The 15,746-nt window shown below is 44.7% G+C and overlaps 1 protein-coding gene across 7 annotated transcripts in view; it reads left to right on the top strand.

Annotated features, from left to right (window-relative positions):
* Nucleotides 1-15,746, top strand: part of TUFT1 (tuftelin 1) — a 48,817-nt gene that overhangs the window by 24,742 nt on the left and 8,329 nt on the right. For 2 of the 7 annotated variants that reach the window (XR_013966719.1, XM_080801769.1), the window contains exons 2-9: nucleotides 5-79; nucleotides 469-570; nucleotides 4,599-4,685; nucleotides 5,240-5,329; nucleotides 6,861-6,926; nucleotides 10,644-10,757; nucleotides 14,345-14,473; nucleotides 15,092-15,186. Coding sequence is in view for 6 of the 7 variants with exons in the window: in XM_080801769.1 (XP_080657895.1) it covers nucleotides 5-79; nucleotides 469-570; nucleotides 4,599-4,685; nucleotides 5,240-5,329; nucleotides 6,861-6,926; nucleotides 10,644-10,757; nucleotides 14,345-14,473; nucleotides 15,092-15,186 (758 nt within the window). In the remaining variant the exon portion in view is untranslated. Of the gene's footprint in view, nucleotides 1-4; nucleotides 80-468; nucleotides 806-4,598; nucleotides 4,686-5,239; nucleotides 5,330-6,860; nucleotides 6,927-10,643; nucleotides 10,758-14,344; nucleotides 14,474-15,091; nucleotides 15,187-15,746 lie in introns of those variants that run through there. The other 5 variants (XM_080801770.1, XM_080801771.1, XM_080801774.1 and 2 more) reach the window with 5 other exon arrangements.

Below are 15,746 nucleotides of genomic sequence, written 5' to 3'. Positions count from 1 at the left end.
TTAGGGCAACGTGGACATTCTCAGGCTGACTCTACAGAGGGAACTGACGGGAGATGAACTTGAACACTTAGCCCAGAAGGTAGGGAGGTTTCTGGCGGGGTGAGGCCTCTCCCTCAGCCAGTTCTCCTTCCTTGCTGCTGACTTCCCATGCCAGTGCTGCCGGGAGCCAACTCTGCTGCTGCTCAGGATCACCTTTCAGACACACCACCTGACCGCAGCATTGCGCACGGCTTTGGGGCGAGGGGAGACCCCACTGAAAGTGAAACTAACCTGCAGTTTCTGCTAATTTTCCCCGTCCGGTGTTGCTGCTGTGTGGCTTCTGGTAGAGGTTCTGAAGTGAATTTTATAGGGGAAATCAGACTAACCCTTTACATCTTCTGAGGAGCAGGTATTCTGCATTGGGCAAGGGGCACATGTTCTGGGCTTGTCATGATTTCTGAGCCATTTTTCTCTCTCTCTTTCTGGCAGGCGGGCAGGAAGACCTATGCCATGGTGTCTGGCCGCTCGACCAGTCATTCCCTGGCCTCAGAACTGGTGGAGTCCAATGACGGACATGAGGAGATCATTAAGGTAAGCTAAGTTCACCTGCACTCTTTCTTGCTCTCCTCTCTCTCCTTATAGGCCTGCGAGAGGGAGCAGCTGACTTTGCCACAGGGTTTGACTAGGAAGAACCAGACCTGGAATGCTAGCTCCTGCGTATTTTCCTGCAAAGATCTTAATTAACACCAGGAGACCACAGTCAGTGTGTGGTGACTTTGGTGCAACCCAGCCCCAGGCAAGAGAATGGATGAGAGGACCTTTCCAGGTGCCTATCCCATTATCCATATTTAGCTGCTGGGGGTTGTGAAGATAGGTGGGAGGTGTGTTTAGGGAACTTACTATTTTTTTTAAAATAAAGCAATTTTTGTTTTTTCTTTTTAAAAAGCAGCTCTTTGAGGTATAATTCATATACCATACAATCGATTCAGTTAAAGTGTACAATTCAGGTTTTTAGTATGTTCACAGAATTGTGCGAGCATCACCACTCTTAATTCTAGAACATTTTCGGTCACTCCTTTCTGCTTCTGGCAGTCACCAATCTATTTTCTCTGTCTCTGTGGATTTGCCTCTTCCAGGCAGCTCACGTAAATGGAATCTTAGAACATGGGGCCTTTGTGTCTGCCTTCTTTCACTTAGCATAATAGTTTCAAGATCCAGTCATGTTGTAACATATGTCAGTACTTAATCCTTCTCATGGTTCAGTAACATTCCCCTGAATGGATATATCACATTTTGTTACCCACTCATCAGTTGATGAACATTTGGGTTGTTTCCACTGTCTGGCTGTTATGAATAATGCTGCTATGAATATTCAAGAGCCGGTTTTTATGTGGATGTTTTCGGTTTTCTTGGTACACACCTAGGGGTGGAATTGCTAGGTCATTTGGTAACTCTGTATTTAATCTTTTGAGGACCTACCAGACTTTTTCTCAAAACATTTGTTCCATTTTGTACTCCCACCAGCAAGGTAGGAGGGCTCCAGTTTCTTTGTATCCTTACTGATACTTGTTATCATCTGTCTTTTTGATTATAGCCATCCTATTGCGTGTGAAGCCATGTCTTGCGGTTTTCATTTGCATTTCTCTGATGACATGCTTCCATATGCTGATTGCCTATTTGTGTATCTTCTCCAGAGAAATATTTATCCAAATCGTTTGCCCATCTAAAAATTCAACTGGGAGGCACCTGGGTGGCTCAGTCGTTAAGTGTCTGCCTTTGGCTTAGGTCGTGATTCTGGGATCCTGGGATCAAGCCCCACTTCAGGCTCCCCGCTCAGCAGGAAGCCTGCTTCTCCCTTTCCCACTCCCCCTGCTTGTGTTCTCTCTCTCACTGTCTCTCTCTGTCAAATAAATAAATAATCTTAAAAAGAAAATTCAATTGTGGAGATGCTTGGTTGGCTCAGTCGTTAAGGGTCTGCTTTTGGGTCAGGTCATGGTCCCAGGCTCCTGGGATGGAGCCCCGCATCAGGTTCCCTGCTAATGGGAGGCCTGCTTCTCCCTCTCCTACTCACCTGCTTGTGTTCCCTGTCTCACTGTGTGTCTCTGTCAAAAAAAATAAATAAAATATTTTAAAAAACTAAATAAATACAAATTCAGTTGTGTTTAAAGAGTTTATATGTAGGTACAAGTGATGATGTGGCCACACTTTCTCCATGGTGTTATCTTTGCTATATTTGAATTTTTAAATAGCAGTGAATAGTCCAAAAGACTTGTAATGATGATTAATTAAATTGGCCAAAAAGGGTTTGGGTATATGAATATTATACATAAAACATTGTCATATTTGTTAAAAGAAGTCAGTTGTGTTTTAATTTTCTAGATATAAGGGTTCCTTATATATTCTGGATACTAACTAGACCCTTATGATGTACATGACTTGGAAATATCTAAAAAAATTTTCCCATTCTTTGTTTTGTTTTGTACTTTCTTTTTTTTTTTTTTTAAGATTTTATTTATTTGACAGAGAGAGAGATCACAAGTAGACAGAGAGGCAGGAAGGCAGAGAGAGGGGGAAGCAGGCTTCCTGCTGAGCAGAGCTTGATCCCAGGACCCTGAGATCATGACCTGAGCTGAAGGCAGAGGCTTAACCCTCTGAGCCACCCAGGCGCCCTTGTTTTTTTACTTTCGTAATGATGTCCTTTGAAACAAAAGTTTTTAATTTGATGAAATCCAATTTATGTATATTTTTCTTTTGTTGGGTTTTTGGTGACATATCTAAGAAGGTTTTGCCTAACCCAAGGTCACAAAGATTTATTCCTATATTTTCCTCAAAGAATTATAGTTTTAGCCCTTTGAATAGGCCTATAATTCATTTTGGGTTAATTTTTGTGTATGGCATAAGGAAGAGGTCCAATTTCATTCTTTTCCATGTGGATCTCCATTTATACCAACATCATTTTTTGGAAAGACTATTCTTTCCCCATTGAATTGTCTTGGCATCCTGTCAAAAATCAGTTTAGGGTATTTTTATTGTGTTATTATTGTTTCTGGACTCTCAGTTGTATTCCATTGATTTATGTGTCTCTCCTAATGCCAATTCCATACTGACTTGATTACTGTAGCTTTGTTATTTTTGTTAACATTTTGTTAATACTGAGTCGCCCGGGTGGCTCTGTCCATTAAGTGTCTGTCTTCAGGTCAGGTCTTAATCTCAGGGTCCTGGGATTGAACTCTGCATTGGGCTCCCTGCTTAGCAGAGAGTCTACTTCTCCCTCTGCCTGATGCTTCCCCTGCTTGTGCTCACTCTCTCTCTCTGACAGATAAATATAATCTTAAAAAAATTTTTTGTTAATATTTATTAGTATTTGTAATTTTGTTATTTTTCAGGATTATTTTAGCTATTCAGAGTCCTCTGTATTTCCAAATGAATTTTAGGATCAGTTTGTCAGTTTCTGCAGAGAAGCCAGCTTGGATTTTGATAAGAATTATGTTGAAAGTATAGATCAATTTGGGGAGTATTCATCTGTTTTTTTTTTTTTAAATTCCACATATAAATGAAATTGTATGCTATTTGTCTTTCTCCAGTTGACTTATCTCACTTAGCATAATACCCTCTAGTTCCATCCACGTAGTATTTTTTCTTTTTGTTGCTATTTTAAATAGAATTGTTTTTAAATTTCATTTCAGATTGTCCCTTGCTAGTGTCTAGAAATACAGTTTTTTGTTTTTTTTTTTTGTATATTGATCTTATATCCTACAACCTTGCTACAACCTCTAATAGTTTTGGAGTGGATTCCTTGGCGTATTCTATATAAACGATCACTTCATCTGCAGATGGAGATAGTTTTTCCTCTTTCTTTTCAATTTGAATGCCTTTAATTAATTTCTGTTTCTTATTCAAAGTCATTGCATGGCCCTTAAAGAAAGCCAAACCACCCCATAATTCTAACAGTGTAGTCATTGTTGTTATTACTTTGTTGTGTATCCTCTCAGACATTTTCCTTCGTGTGTGTATTTTTTCAAAAGTTAAATTGTATCGTATATATTCTGTCCTACAATTTGCTTGCCCCCCCCAATACTTTAATGCTTTAATGTTGGTTTGTAACATCTTCTGTGTCCATAAATGTAAATATCTGGTATTCTAATGACTGCATAATATGCTATTATAGACATACCACAATTTAAGTAATACCCCATTGTGGGACATTATGTCTGTTTCCATTTTTGTAGTCATAAACAATATTTTGCTGAACATGTTACTACATTATGGATGTCTTTTATAATACAGGTAATAAATATTTTCTTACTTGTGAAAGAGTCAAGCATGTATAGAGAAAAACGTGTAAATCTCTTTTTACAACTTCTTTTGCATAAATTTACATATATATATGAGTGTTTATGCCAGTTTGGCTAAATTTATTTCCTTAGGATAAATTTCCGGAAGTAGATTGGGTAGGTCAAAGAGTCAGTATTGTTCTCAGCCTTCTGATTTCAATGATCGAATTGGCACTCAGAAAGGCAGTCAGTTTACCTTCCCAGCAGCAGTGTATGAGCCTGCCCGTGTGCCATGAACTCACCAGGGGGTTCCGTAACTGAGTGGTGCTGTTTTCCTTATTGCAGGTGTACCTGAAGGGGCGGTCTGGGGATAAGATGATCCATGAGAAGAATATCAAACAGCTGAAGAGTGAGGTGCAATACATCCAGGAGGTGGGCCCCCCTCCCTCTGTGGGAACCTCCCATGTTTTTGGCTCCCTTCTTTTGTAGGGTCTGGTTCTCTCCCATCTGCTCCCTTCATCCCCAAAGTGCCACCAGGGCCTCTGGTGTCAGGTATCATTTCCCGCCCTTCCATCAGTCAGCCAATCCATTCACCAACAGTAGTTACCGACTACCCTGTGCGCAGCACTGTACTATCCCAGACGTATCTCTAAGACTGCCGGTCTTTTTTCCCCCGCTTTTCCTGACCCTCCCCTATAGCTCTTGTTGGCTCCTTGGCCCTTGTCATCATGTAATAACATATTACATGTTTCATGTGTTTGCCTTTCACATTGTGTGTCTCTGCAACAAAAATGTTCGCTCCGGCAGGCAGGGCTTCCTGTTTGTGTAGGAGGGACTTGCCTGGGGTCCCTCCTGCCCCCAGCCAGTGCTGAGGGCAGGACCTGGCTCACAGGAGGATGGGGCGGGGATGGACACACAAAGCTGGGTGAGGTGGTACGCTCTCTTTCCTTTTCCCAAAGCTCAGGCTTCTTGCCCTTCCCTCCCAGGCCCGGAACTGCCTGCAGAAGCTCCGGGAGGACATAAGTAGCAAGCTTGACAGAGATCCGGGAGATTCTCTCCATGGACAGGAGATACAGGTAATAGGAAGTAGTTGATGGTCAGATCCTCATGGAAGAGGTTGTTCTGGGCAGTCCCTTTTGCCAGTCGAGTCGTGGGTGTGGAGTCTCCCACCGCTGCCAGGAAAGGCACAAATACAGGCAATGTTGGCTTTCCCAGAGCACTCCCGACCTTCGCAGTGCTCTCCAGCTGGTGGGCACTGGTGTTTACACCTATCAGCCTATAAGAAGTATACATGTTCCCAAAGCAGTGTGTAAAAACAGAACTTATGTAAATAAAATTACCATTAAGTTATTGATGAAAACCTCTTCCCTGCAAGGATTCTGTGATCGGTCTTTCTGCGACACGGAGTCTCATGAAGGAGACGCTTGCCTATAAATGTAAACTTCTCATAAGTCGATCTTGCTTAACTGGGGTGGCACGATGGTGTGAATTGGAGGTCTTGGTCCTTGTGTGTTATTTGTGTATGTAACTGTCTCTACCCAGGCACCAGAAGCTCCCTGAGGTTAGGGTTCACCCCACCCCGTGTTTCTGTAGCCCCACACTCAGCACAGGGTCAACGGTGCAGAAAATCATCAGTAAATGTCATACTGAACCTATCGGAGAGGTCTTCTTGAGATGGATGAGTAACCCTGAGATCTTGCTTTTTGGCTTTTCTAAAATTGGAGGCTAGAAGTGTGCTCAGGAGAACAGACCCATCTCTTCCATTTCACCCTCATCCTCCTTTAGATGTTGAGTTGTATCTCCTTCATCTGTGTTTTGTTCGGGGAGTGGTGTGGGGTAGTCTTTCTCCAGCAGCCCCTGCCCTCATTTTCCTGAGGGAAACAGTGACCTGGAAGCTAATGGCAGCAAGGTTCCTCCCTGGAGTGAGCTTGGACGAGGCTTGTGTGGTGTTTCCCCCTAATTCATTTTGCTGTGATGGAAGGTAGGACTTTCACTGCCCGAGCTCACATCTGGCGGCTGGGAGGTGCTTTGTGAGGTGACTGAAGAGCCTGATGTGCCCAGAGACAGGCCTGAAAGTCCAGGGCCCTTGCTTGCACAGACCAGGAGTCATATGATGAATAATCAGGCTTTGGGCTGGAAAGGATTACAGCAAAGGCCGCTTCGCCTTCCACTTTATGCTTCATCAAACCTTGTCAGGATCCCTGAGGGGCAATGGAAGCTCTTTGTTGGTGGCAGGCAGCTGCATGTATTCCCTGGGCTTCCAGGAGTCAGCCTGCATGTTCTTCTGTGTGCTGAAAGGTTTTAGCCTGGGGTTCCCCTCATCCTCCCCACAAGGCTAGATAGAATATTCCCTTCCAAGGCCACACACGTTTCTCCACCGCCTGTCCTCTCCATTTTCCACAGAGCGCTCAAAGTCTTTTTTCTCTTCCTGCCTGCCCTCCTACTCACCTTCCTTCCTTTTCTTCCTCCTTCACTTCCCCTTCCTCTTCTTTCTCTGTCTTTTCCACCTCTTTCTTTTATTCTGAGATTTGAGTTCTTCGGATATTAATGTTTCAAAGTTGGTTGTTTGGGCTGTTTTAACTACTGATTTTATTTTCCTTTGAACAGGTGGTGTTAGAAAAGCCAAATGGATTAAATCCAAGCTCCACAACCCAGTATAGCAGCCCACCTGAGGTACGTAACAGGGAAAATGGTAACTACTTCACTGCCAGGAGGCAGGATAGCTTCCTCCCTGATCCCTTTGTTATCACTCTTCCTCTCTCACTAAAGGTGAGAGTAAAGTTTCTGTGAAAATTCAAACAGAGAAACAATACAAACTGGAAGTTCTCCTTGCCCAGTTCCACTCCTTTGAAGGATCCACTGTTAACAGATTGAAGTGGGTGGATCCTTTTAAGAGCAGTGCTCTTGGCCTTTGCTGCTGATTGAAATGGCCCTGGGAGTTTTCAGGAGACAAGCCTGGTGTCAGCCCCAGAGATTGTAATTTAATTGGTCTGAGACGTGGACTGGGCATTGGGACTTGAAAAAGCTCTTCAGGGGGAGCCTTGCTGGCTCAGAGGGTAGAGCATGCAACTTTAATTTTATTTAATTTTCTTTGCTTATCTATCTATCTATCTATCTATCTATTGAGGGGGGCAGTGGAGAGAGGGAGTGGGAGAGAGAATCTTAAGTAGACTCCACAGTCAGTGTGGAGCCTGACTTGGGGCTCAATCTCACAACCCTGAGATCATGACCTGATCGGAAATCAAGAGTTGGAGGCTTAACTGATTGAGCCCCCGAGGCACTCTGAGCATGCAACTTTTGATCTTGGGGTTGTGAGTGTGGAGATTGGGGATGTGGGGTGTGGAGATTACTTAAAAATAAAATCTTAGGGGGCACCTGGGTGGCTTAGTGGGTTAAGGCCTCTGCCTTCAGCTCAGGTCATGATCCCAGGGTCCTGGGGTCCTGGGATCGAGCCCCACGTCGAGCTCTCTGCTCAGCGGGGAGCCTGCTTCCTCCTCTCTCTCTCTCTGCCTGCCTCTCTGCCTACTTGTGATCTCTGTCTGTCAAATAAATAAAATGAAATCTTTAAAAAAAAAAAAAATAAATAAATAAAATCTTAGGAAAAAGAGAATATATCTCTTTAGGGGATTATAATGTCTAGCTAAAGCTGAATATGTTTTTCTTTTCTTTTCTTTCTTTCTTTCTTTTTTTTAGTAATCTCTACATCCAAGTAGGGCTCCAATTTGCAACTCCAAGATCAAGAGTCTCATGCTTTTCTGACTGAGCCAGCCAGGCACCCCTCTAGTGTATTTTTCTATACATAGACCACTTTATCTAAATAACATATGCCTGTTTGTTTGTATATACATTAATATATATATACATACCATTGACACATGTATAAATACATGTGTATAATATATACATACTTTGCACAGATTCAGGGTCATGATAAATACATTATTCCTTGCTTGCTTTTCAATTTTTTTTTAAACTGTAGCTTCCATCAACTTAAAGTTTATTAAATTTATAGACTTCTCTCTATGTTAGTACATGTAGATCTACCTCCTCCTTTTGAATAATGACATAGTGGTATTTCTTTCCATGGCTGTCCTTGTTTATTTATTTATAAAAATTCCAGTATAGTTAACATACAGTGTCACATTAATTTCAGGTGTATAATAATAGTGACTCAACAATTCTCTGTATTGCCCAATGCTCATCCTGGCTATCCTTTTTGAAAAAAATTATCCCCCAGCTTTATTGAGGTATAATTAAGAAATAAACACGGCTATCATTGTCAGGAAAAAAAGGGGGGCGGGGCCTTTGTTATTACCTTTTGTGATTATGTAATAAGATATGCTTATCATAGAAAATTTAGGAAATTCAGAAACAAACGTGAAAGAGGAAAAAATGTCATTCGAATCTACCCAGAGAAAAACCAGTTTTTTTTTTTTATTAACATATAATGTATTATTTGTTTCAGGGGTATAGGTCTGTGATTCATCAGTCTTACATAATTCATAGCACTCACCACAACACATACCCTCCCCGGTGTCCATCACCCAGCCATCCCATCCCTCCCACCCTCTTCCCTACCAGCAATCCTCAGTTTGTTTTCTGAGATTAAGTCTTTTATGGTTTATCTCCCTCACTGGTTTCATCTTGTTTCATTTTTTTTCCCTCCCTTCCCCTATGATCCTCTGCCTTGTTTCTCAAATTCCTCATATCAGAGAGATTATATGATAATTGTCTTTCTCTGATTGACTTATTTCGCTTAGCATAATACCCTCTAGTTCCATCCATGTCGTTGCAAATGGCAAGATTTCAATTTTTGGTGGCTGCATAATATTCCATTGTATATGTATATATAGCACATCTTCTTTATCCATTCATCTGAAAAACGACGGTTTTAAATGCAACTGTGTATTACAATATCGAGATTATACTGTATATAGCATTTCCTTCTGTTTGTTTCTTTTGTTTGGGTGGGCTTTTTTGTTTTGTTTTGTTGTTGGATTGTTTTATTATGGCTCTGGAGTGCAGGTCTGAATCAGATCTACCCATCCATTAGGGCATATTATCATCTCTGGTCTCATAATGACCTTTTACTTTTTTTTTTTTTTAATTCTGCCTACCCTGCCAAAAGATATACATTCTAATATATTCAATGTATAGCTTAGATATGTCTGTGTTTTCAATTTTCATAATGAATTTTGTTTTCCTTTTTACCCAACACCATGTTCTTAGGATCTATCCACACTGCTGTACTTAAATCTGGTGTGTTTCTAACTCCTACATGCAGGGTTTTGTAACTAACTTTTTTCTCTTCATATTATACCATGAACGTTTTCCATGTCATTAAATAGCCTTATTAGAACACCGTCTGAAATAAGCATGTAGTGGTTTGCTCCAGGAGCTTTTAAATTGTTTTCACCTGCTCAGCAACTTAGGTATGGATCGAGGGCCATGAACTGAATAACTTCTTGATGGCTAGAGTTTGGCATGTTGTGATTCTAGCTGCTCACTCTAGATGTGCAGTTTGAATTTTTTCCCTTCCCCTGAATCACCATAGTTGGCAACAGGTTATAATAACACCTGGTACTATTTGTTCAGCTTTTTCTCCTCACGAGCTCTAAGCCCTGCTGGATCTTATCTTATATTTGAGTCAGCCTGTGAGGCAGGGCATGGTGAGGCGTCTTCTCGCTGCTTCACAAAGGCCCACTGGACTCAGTGATGGTGCAGCGACTAGGGCCCTGCGGCCTGCCTCCCAGCTGAGAGCTCCGTGCCTCCTAAAGTGCAAGACAGGGAAAGATTTTTCTGTCAGACTTGCTGGGAGCTGGTAACTGGGGGCAAGACCCCACATGCCAGCACAGTGCTAACCACCAACCCACGACTGGGTGTGTCTGGGGAGAGACTTGTGGTAACCTCGATGAAGAATCGAATCAGATTCCTTGTAGTTGGTTGGGTGTTTTTGCTCTAAACCTGCCCGTCCATCAGTAACCCTCTGTGTGCTGGTCTCTGTGCTAGCTGCAGAGAAAACCAAAACGTGTGCCTCTGGGGTGCAGCCCTCCTGGTGGGTGTGGCCCAGTCCCTGCCCTTGGGGCACTGTAGTCTAAAGGGGAACGCGGTCCCCCCTCTCAGAGAACTCATCTGATGGAAGCAGGACCTACAGGTGAGGATGGCATCAGCCTACCTGTTAATCCATTGATACCTGTATAAAAATTACTGGGTGTGTCCTAAAATCATCAGGTGAGTTGAGGCTAGTTGAGTTCCTCCGGATATGAAGAAAGAGTGTTTTCGTGTGAATAACTTGGTGGTCTGGACAAGAGGGCCCACCTGTGTGTTGCAGGGGACCTCCTCTTACACAAACACGGGGCCTTCACCTTCTTTTCCCTGCTCTGACTGTAGGTAGATGCCTACATAAGCGAAGATGCCGAGAGCTTGAAGAAGACTGTGCGGGACCTGCTTGTCAAGCTGCGGGAGGCTGAGCGGCAGCACGAGTCAGACCGAGTGGTTTTTGAGGTAAGATTCGGGGTTCGAGGAGAAAGTGCCCTTAGGGTTGGGCTGCTGAATATAGGGGCCATGACTTAGCATAGACTTCATGTCTTTCTGGCCATGTGCCAGCCCCTAGAGAGGTCAGGCTTTGAGGCCTGGGCACTTTCCTGTCTGCTTTTTGCATTCCTGGGCCTTTATAGTTTTTGCTGTTCAAGTCGAGTCCATGGTTTAAAGGTTGGCACTTGTTTCTCTGCTGAAGTTGAGTGGTGGTGCTGGTCTGGCATAGCGGGTAACTCAGGGGCCGTTCCTCTTACCACAGTAAGAATTACTGGGCTCTAGGCAGCTCACAGGCAGGGACTGTTGCTGTCAAGGTCACCCATGTCTGGCATAATATCTGACGTAAGGTAGGTACCTCTTAAATGTGGACTGGATAAATGGGTGGAACAGTATGGCTGTAGAAAGATCTGTGCCCATGGAGTCAGAGGACTTCTTGAAGTCAAGTCTTGATTTTATATGCAGAGCTTTATGATCTGGAATGAGTATTTCAATTATTGTTACAAAAGTAATACTAAATTATTATGGAAGATTAAAAAAGAACAAAAGTCTGTTGAGAGTGAAAGCCCCCCACAATTTAAAAGTGTGTGAGGTCTGCCATACTTTCCAGAAAATTCTTTGCGTATAAAATGAGGTACACTGGGAAGACACTAGGCTTTTGTGTGAGATTAACCATCTGTTATCTGCTATTGTTCATCCACATGTAAAGAATTTCTGTGTCATAAATATGTAATGATAGGATGTGCCCTGCCCAGGCATGCCAGGAGCTGGTGGTAGGAAGAAGACTGGATGCTTCTCTTTTGTGGGACTAAGAGAGAGAATTTTTAAGAGGGATATTGAGGGGGAGGAAGAAGGCACAGGGCTAATCAATTGCCTTTAGAGATGATCAATTATTTGAGCAAGTAATTTAACTTAAGTATCAGTTCCAAATTATGTAAAAAGGGGTCATTTTAAGTATACAAGTGTGGTCTGTGAATTGAGAGGTAAGACACGTAAGTATATTTATTGCTCCGAAGGATTTTAGAAACATAAGATAACCCTGTATTTTTCTTAGTGATCAATTTAGTTAAGCGGGTTTTGCTATCCTAAATAGTTTGGACTTCATGTGATACTGTGACGAGTTTGTTCTTGAACAAAGTAGTTGTGCAGTAAAGGAGTTCGCCGCATCTGTTTCAGAACCCACAATTTGGATAAGTGGGTTGACGATGGATCATTTTGGTGATCAGCTGTTCCCTACCTTCTTGGTACACACCAGGAGGAAGGGAGGCTGAGGCTGTAGCACTGACCAGACTCTGAATTTTGGAAAGAAATTTCTTTTTTTTTTTTTTTTGTAAAGATTTTATTTATTTAATGACAGAGAGACACGCAGTGAGAGAGGGGACACAAGCGGGGGTAGTGGGAGAGGGAGAAGCAGGCTTTTTGCCAAGCAAGGAGCCCAATGCGGGGCTCGATCCCAGGCCCCTGGGATCATGACCTGAGCTGAAGGCAGATGCTTACACCACTGAGCCACCCAGGTGCCCTGGAAAGAAATTTCTACACTGAGGGGTGTTATGAAGCACTTGTTGGTTTGAGCCATCTGTGGTGGTGGTGGGGGGGTGGTCTGCTAGCTCTGGGTCTCAGTGCCTTAACAAAAGGGTCCAGAGTGAAACCCTAAGGCCAGAAGGTCCCTGACCACTGTAGCCACTGCCCCCAGTTTCCCAGAAAGGGCTGGCCTTGATAAGCAGCCCCTGCCTGCAGTCAGAGGTGCTGTTTCCACTGTTGGGATAGGTTGGCACACCCTCTCAGGGTTAAGAGGCTCCTTCGGGGCATTGCTGATTGGAGCAACAGGGACAAACGTGGCAGAAGAGTATGGTTTTTTTCCTTTGTGATCCCATGGCAGAGTGTGAGGATCAGTCCATGGCCCATTAACGCTGTGCTCTGAGGACACACCAACCTGCGTGCTGTTAGGTACAGATGTGAGAGCTTTTGTTTTTATGTTCCTGTCTGTGGGGCTAGCCTGTTCCAGGCAAAAAGGGACCTTTGGAGGCTTTTCTCTGTCTTTGCTAGTGAATGAAACCCTCTGATCTACTTTTCTTTAAAGGGGGTAGCAAGGGCAAGATTGTCAATTACCGTGAAAACAACCTGCCAGTGAGCGTGGGTTTTCCGTTCCACCAGCAGCAGCCTGCTGTCAGGAAGGGTTCGCAGAGAGTTGGCTCTGCACAGGGCTGGTGTGCAGCATGGATGTGTCCCATCACATGTCCTCCTAGGCTTTGCTTTCTCTTCCCTGAGTCTGACTTTGGGAGGGGTCAGACAAACTGGCGACTTTGGTGTTCTGTTTTCCCAGGGCTGCGTGGACTTTTGAGAGGTTATATGGATTCTTCTGTAGCAACTGACTGGGGAGTCAGTGTGGGGTAGCTGGGAAGAACTGAGATGAATAATGAAGTCATTGTGTTCAATAATGAAGTCATTGGCTCTGTTATTCCCTAGCTCTGTACCTTGGGTAAATCAGTTGACCTTTAGTTGCAAAAGGAGAGGATTAGACTAGATGAGTACCAATTCTTCTCATGACATTAGCGAGCAGTAACTGTGTGGTAGGTAATGGGCTGAGCTCTGGAAATGTAATGCTTCTTGCCGATGGCCCACTGGGGCGTGCACACAAGTGACTGGGCAAAATCCCCTCAGTGCTCTAAGAAGGAAGGCCAAACAATGGAAGGACTACTCACCGGGCATGGAGGCTTCTGGAAGAAAGGATATCTAAGCTGAGACCTGAAGTTGGCATGCGGGAGGAAGGGAGGCAAGTTCTTCCTTAATTTTTCATTCTAAAATTCTGCTTCTTTCTCTCCCAAATTGGCTGTCATCTTGGAAATGGAACAATTCTTCCTGGTGCCCTTCCAGGTGCTATTCTGGCCTTTTTTATGCAGGCTGCGGTATTGCTTGATGGGAGGGTGAGGAAGAGTGGGAACACAGAAGGAAGGATGTGGAGATATGCTCCCCCGGATTCTTTGTGTTTACATTTATAGGAAAGTCACAGCCCTGGGTTAATCTTGGGTGGCACTGGCCAACTAGGGGCGGGGGCAGAGGAGATGTTGACAAAGTCCACCATCTGGAAAGCGCTAATGGGTTCCAGATGTCACTCTAAAGTAGAGCTGGATTGGGGGGCCTGGGTGGTGCAGTCAGTTAAGTGTCTGACTTGGTTTCAGCTCAGGTCGTGATCTCAGGGTCATGAGATCGAGCCGGGTGTCCAGCTCCACACTCAGTGTGAAGTCTGCTTAAGACTCTCTCTCCCTCTCCTGCCCCTCCCCACACACCCACCCCTTGCATGTTCTCTCTCAAATAAATAAATAAATCTTTAAAAATTTTTTTTTAAAATACAGCTTGATCAACTATGTGCCAGTGAACCCTGGAAGTGGAGATACCTGCTGGTTTCCCAAGTCATCCTAGAACCATGAATGGGAAAGGGGGGGTGCCTCCCTTCCCCCATCACTGCGCCCTGGGCCCTGGGTCCTGGGTTCTCTCCTAAGGTTTTATCCTCATTTGCTCTTTCCCTTCCATCCCCTTCACCCATCTGCATCCTGTCTTAGGTCACACTCAGCCGGTACCAGCGAGAAGCAGAACAGAGTCAAGTGGCCCTTCAGAGAGCAGAGGACCAAGCGGAGCAGAAGGAGGCTGATGTCCGAGAGCTCCAGAAGCGCCTGCTAGGCATGCAGGCGGTAATAGTTGGAGTCCTGCCTTCAGGGCCTAACTCCTGCGCTGGGGGAAGGAGGGGGTGGTCCTGGGAATAACTGAGACCACTATAGTCTGCTTTTCTGAGCAGTACCAGTAAAACACACTTCACCGCTTCCTCAGCAAATACCTTCGAGAACCTTTTAGCCTTTAAAGAACAAGAGGTCTTTCTGCTAAGCTCAGCCCTTGCTAACTAGAGTTGAACCCATTTCCATTTCAGTTGCGTTCTTGTAGAGCTGCCCTTTATGGGCTTGTGAAGTGTGCTGAAAAGAAAAAAAGAAAAGACGGGACTGCTCTCAAGGAGCCACAGGGCCTGGTTTCCCAGGGACCGGCAGCCATAGCTGCCAGGTGGGCCTGGATAACACAGGGCCAAGCTCTCTGTCCAGGTAGCTGGGTGAGGCTGGGAATTTTCTGTGTGCTGAGGGTGGGAAGGGTTATCCCTGACAGGGGAGGGTGCCCCAGCAAACCAGCTTGGCCTGCTGCTCTTTGGCAGCTGTCCCAGGCCCAATAGGGGCTGAGCCCCAGCCCTCAGGCCCCTATCACCCCAAACACAGAAACTGTTGCTACCTCCTTATCCTAGATTTTCTTCCCTTCGGCCCATCCAGGAGCATCAGGCCTTATTGGTGAAGGTCAGGGAGGGGGAAACAGCCCTGGAGGAACTTCGGAGCAAGAACACTGATTATCAAACAGAACGAGAAAAGTAAGGGCCCATGTTCCCCGGGGAAGCTGGGGTGCAGGGAGGGTAGGGCGCGCCATGCAGCCTGCAGCTCCGTGGTGGCCCGGCCTGGGGAGGAAGCTGGAGCTGATGTCAGATCTTCCAGCTCTGACTCACGGTGTGGCTCCTCTGGGTGGGGCCCTGCCCAGGGAGATACTGTTTGGGAGGCTGCCATCTTGCGGGAGTTTATTTTCCACGAGTAGGAGCCTAAAGAAAAGGCTTCCATGGTGTTAGCGCCAAGATCAAGAGGAAGCTGGTGAAGTTCCTGCTGTTCTGGCACATCATTCCACAGGCTGTCACACGGGACGTGCGTGTGGTAGTATCGCACCACAGTTTCCACCCCTCAAAACAAAGGCTGACCGGAAATTATTTGAGGGCAAATCAAATAACTTCCTCACGAGTCATGCTTCGAAAAATACAATGAGCAGCTTCATGAAGAGATTCGGAAATTCCTGTCCCTTGAAGCTACTCCACCTGAGAACCAGGGGTCTCTGGAATCCTTTCCACTCCAAGGTGTTCACAGATTCCCTCTGATCAGAGATCCC

Source organism: Martes martes, assembly GCF_963455335.1.
Source record: "Martes martes genome assembly, chromosome: 4".
Classification (NCBI taxonomy): Eukaryota; Metazoa; Chordata; class Mammalia; order Carnivora; family Mustelidae; genus Martes; species Martes martes.
This window is presented reverse-complemented; position numbering and strand designations above follow the sequence as displayed.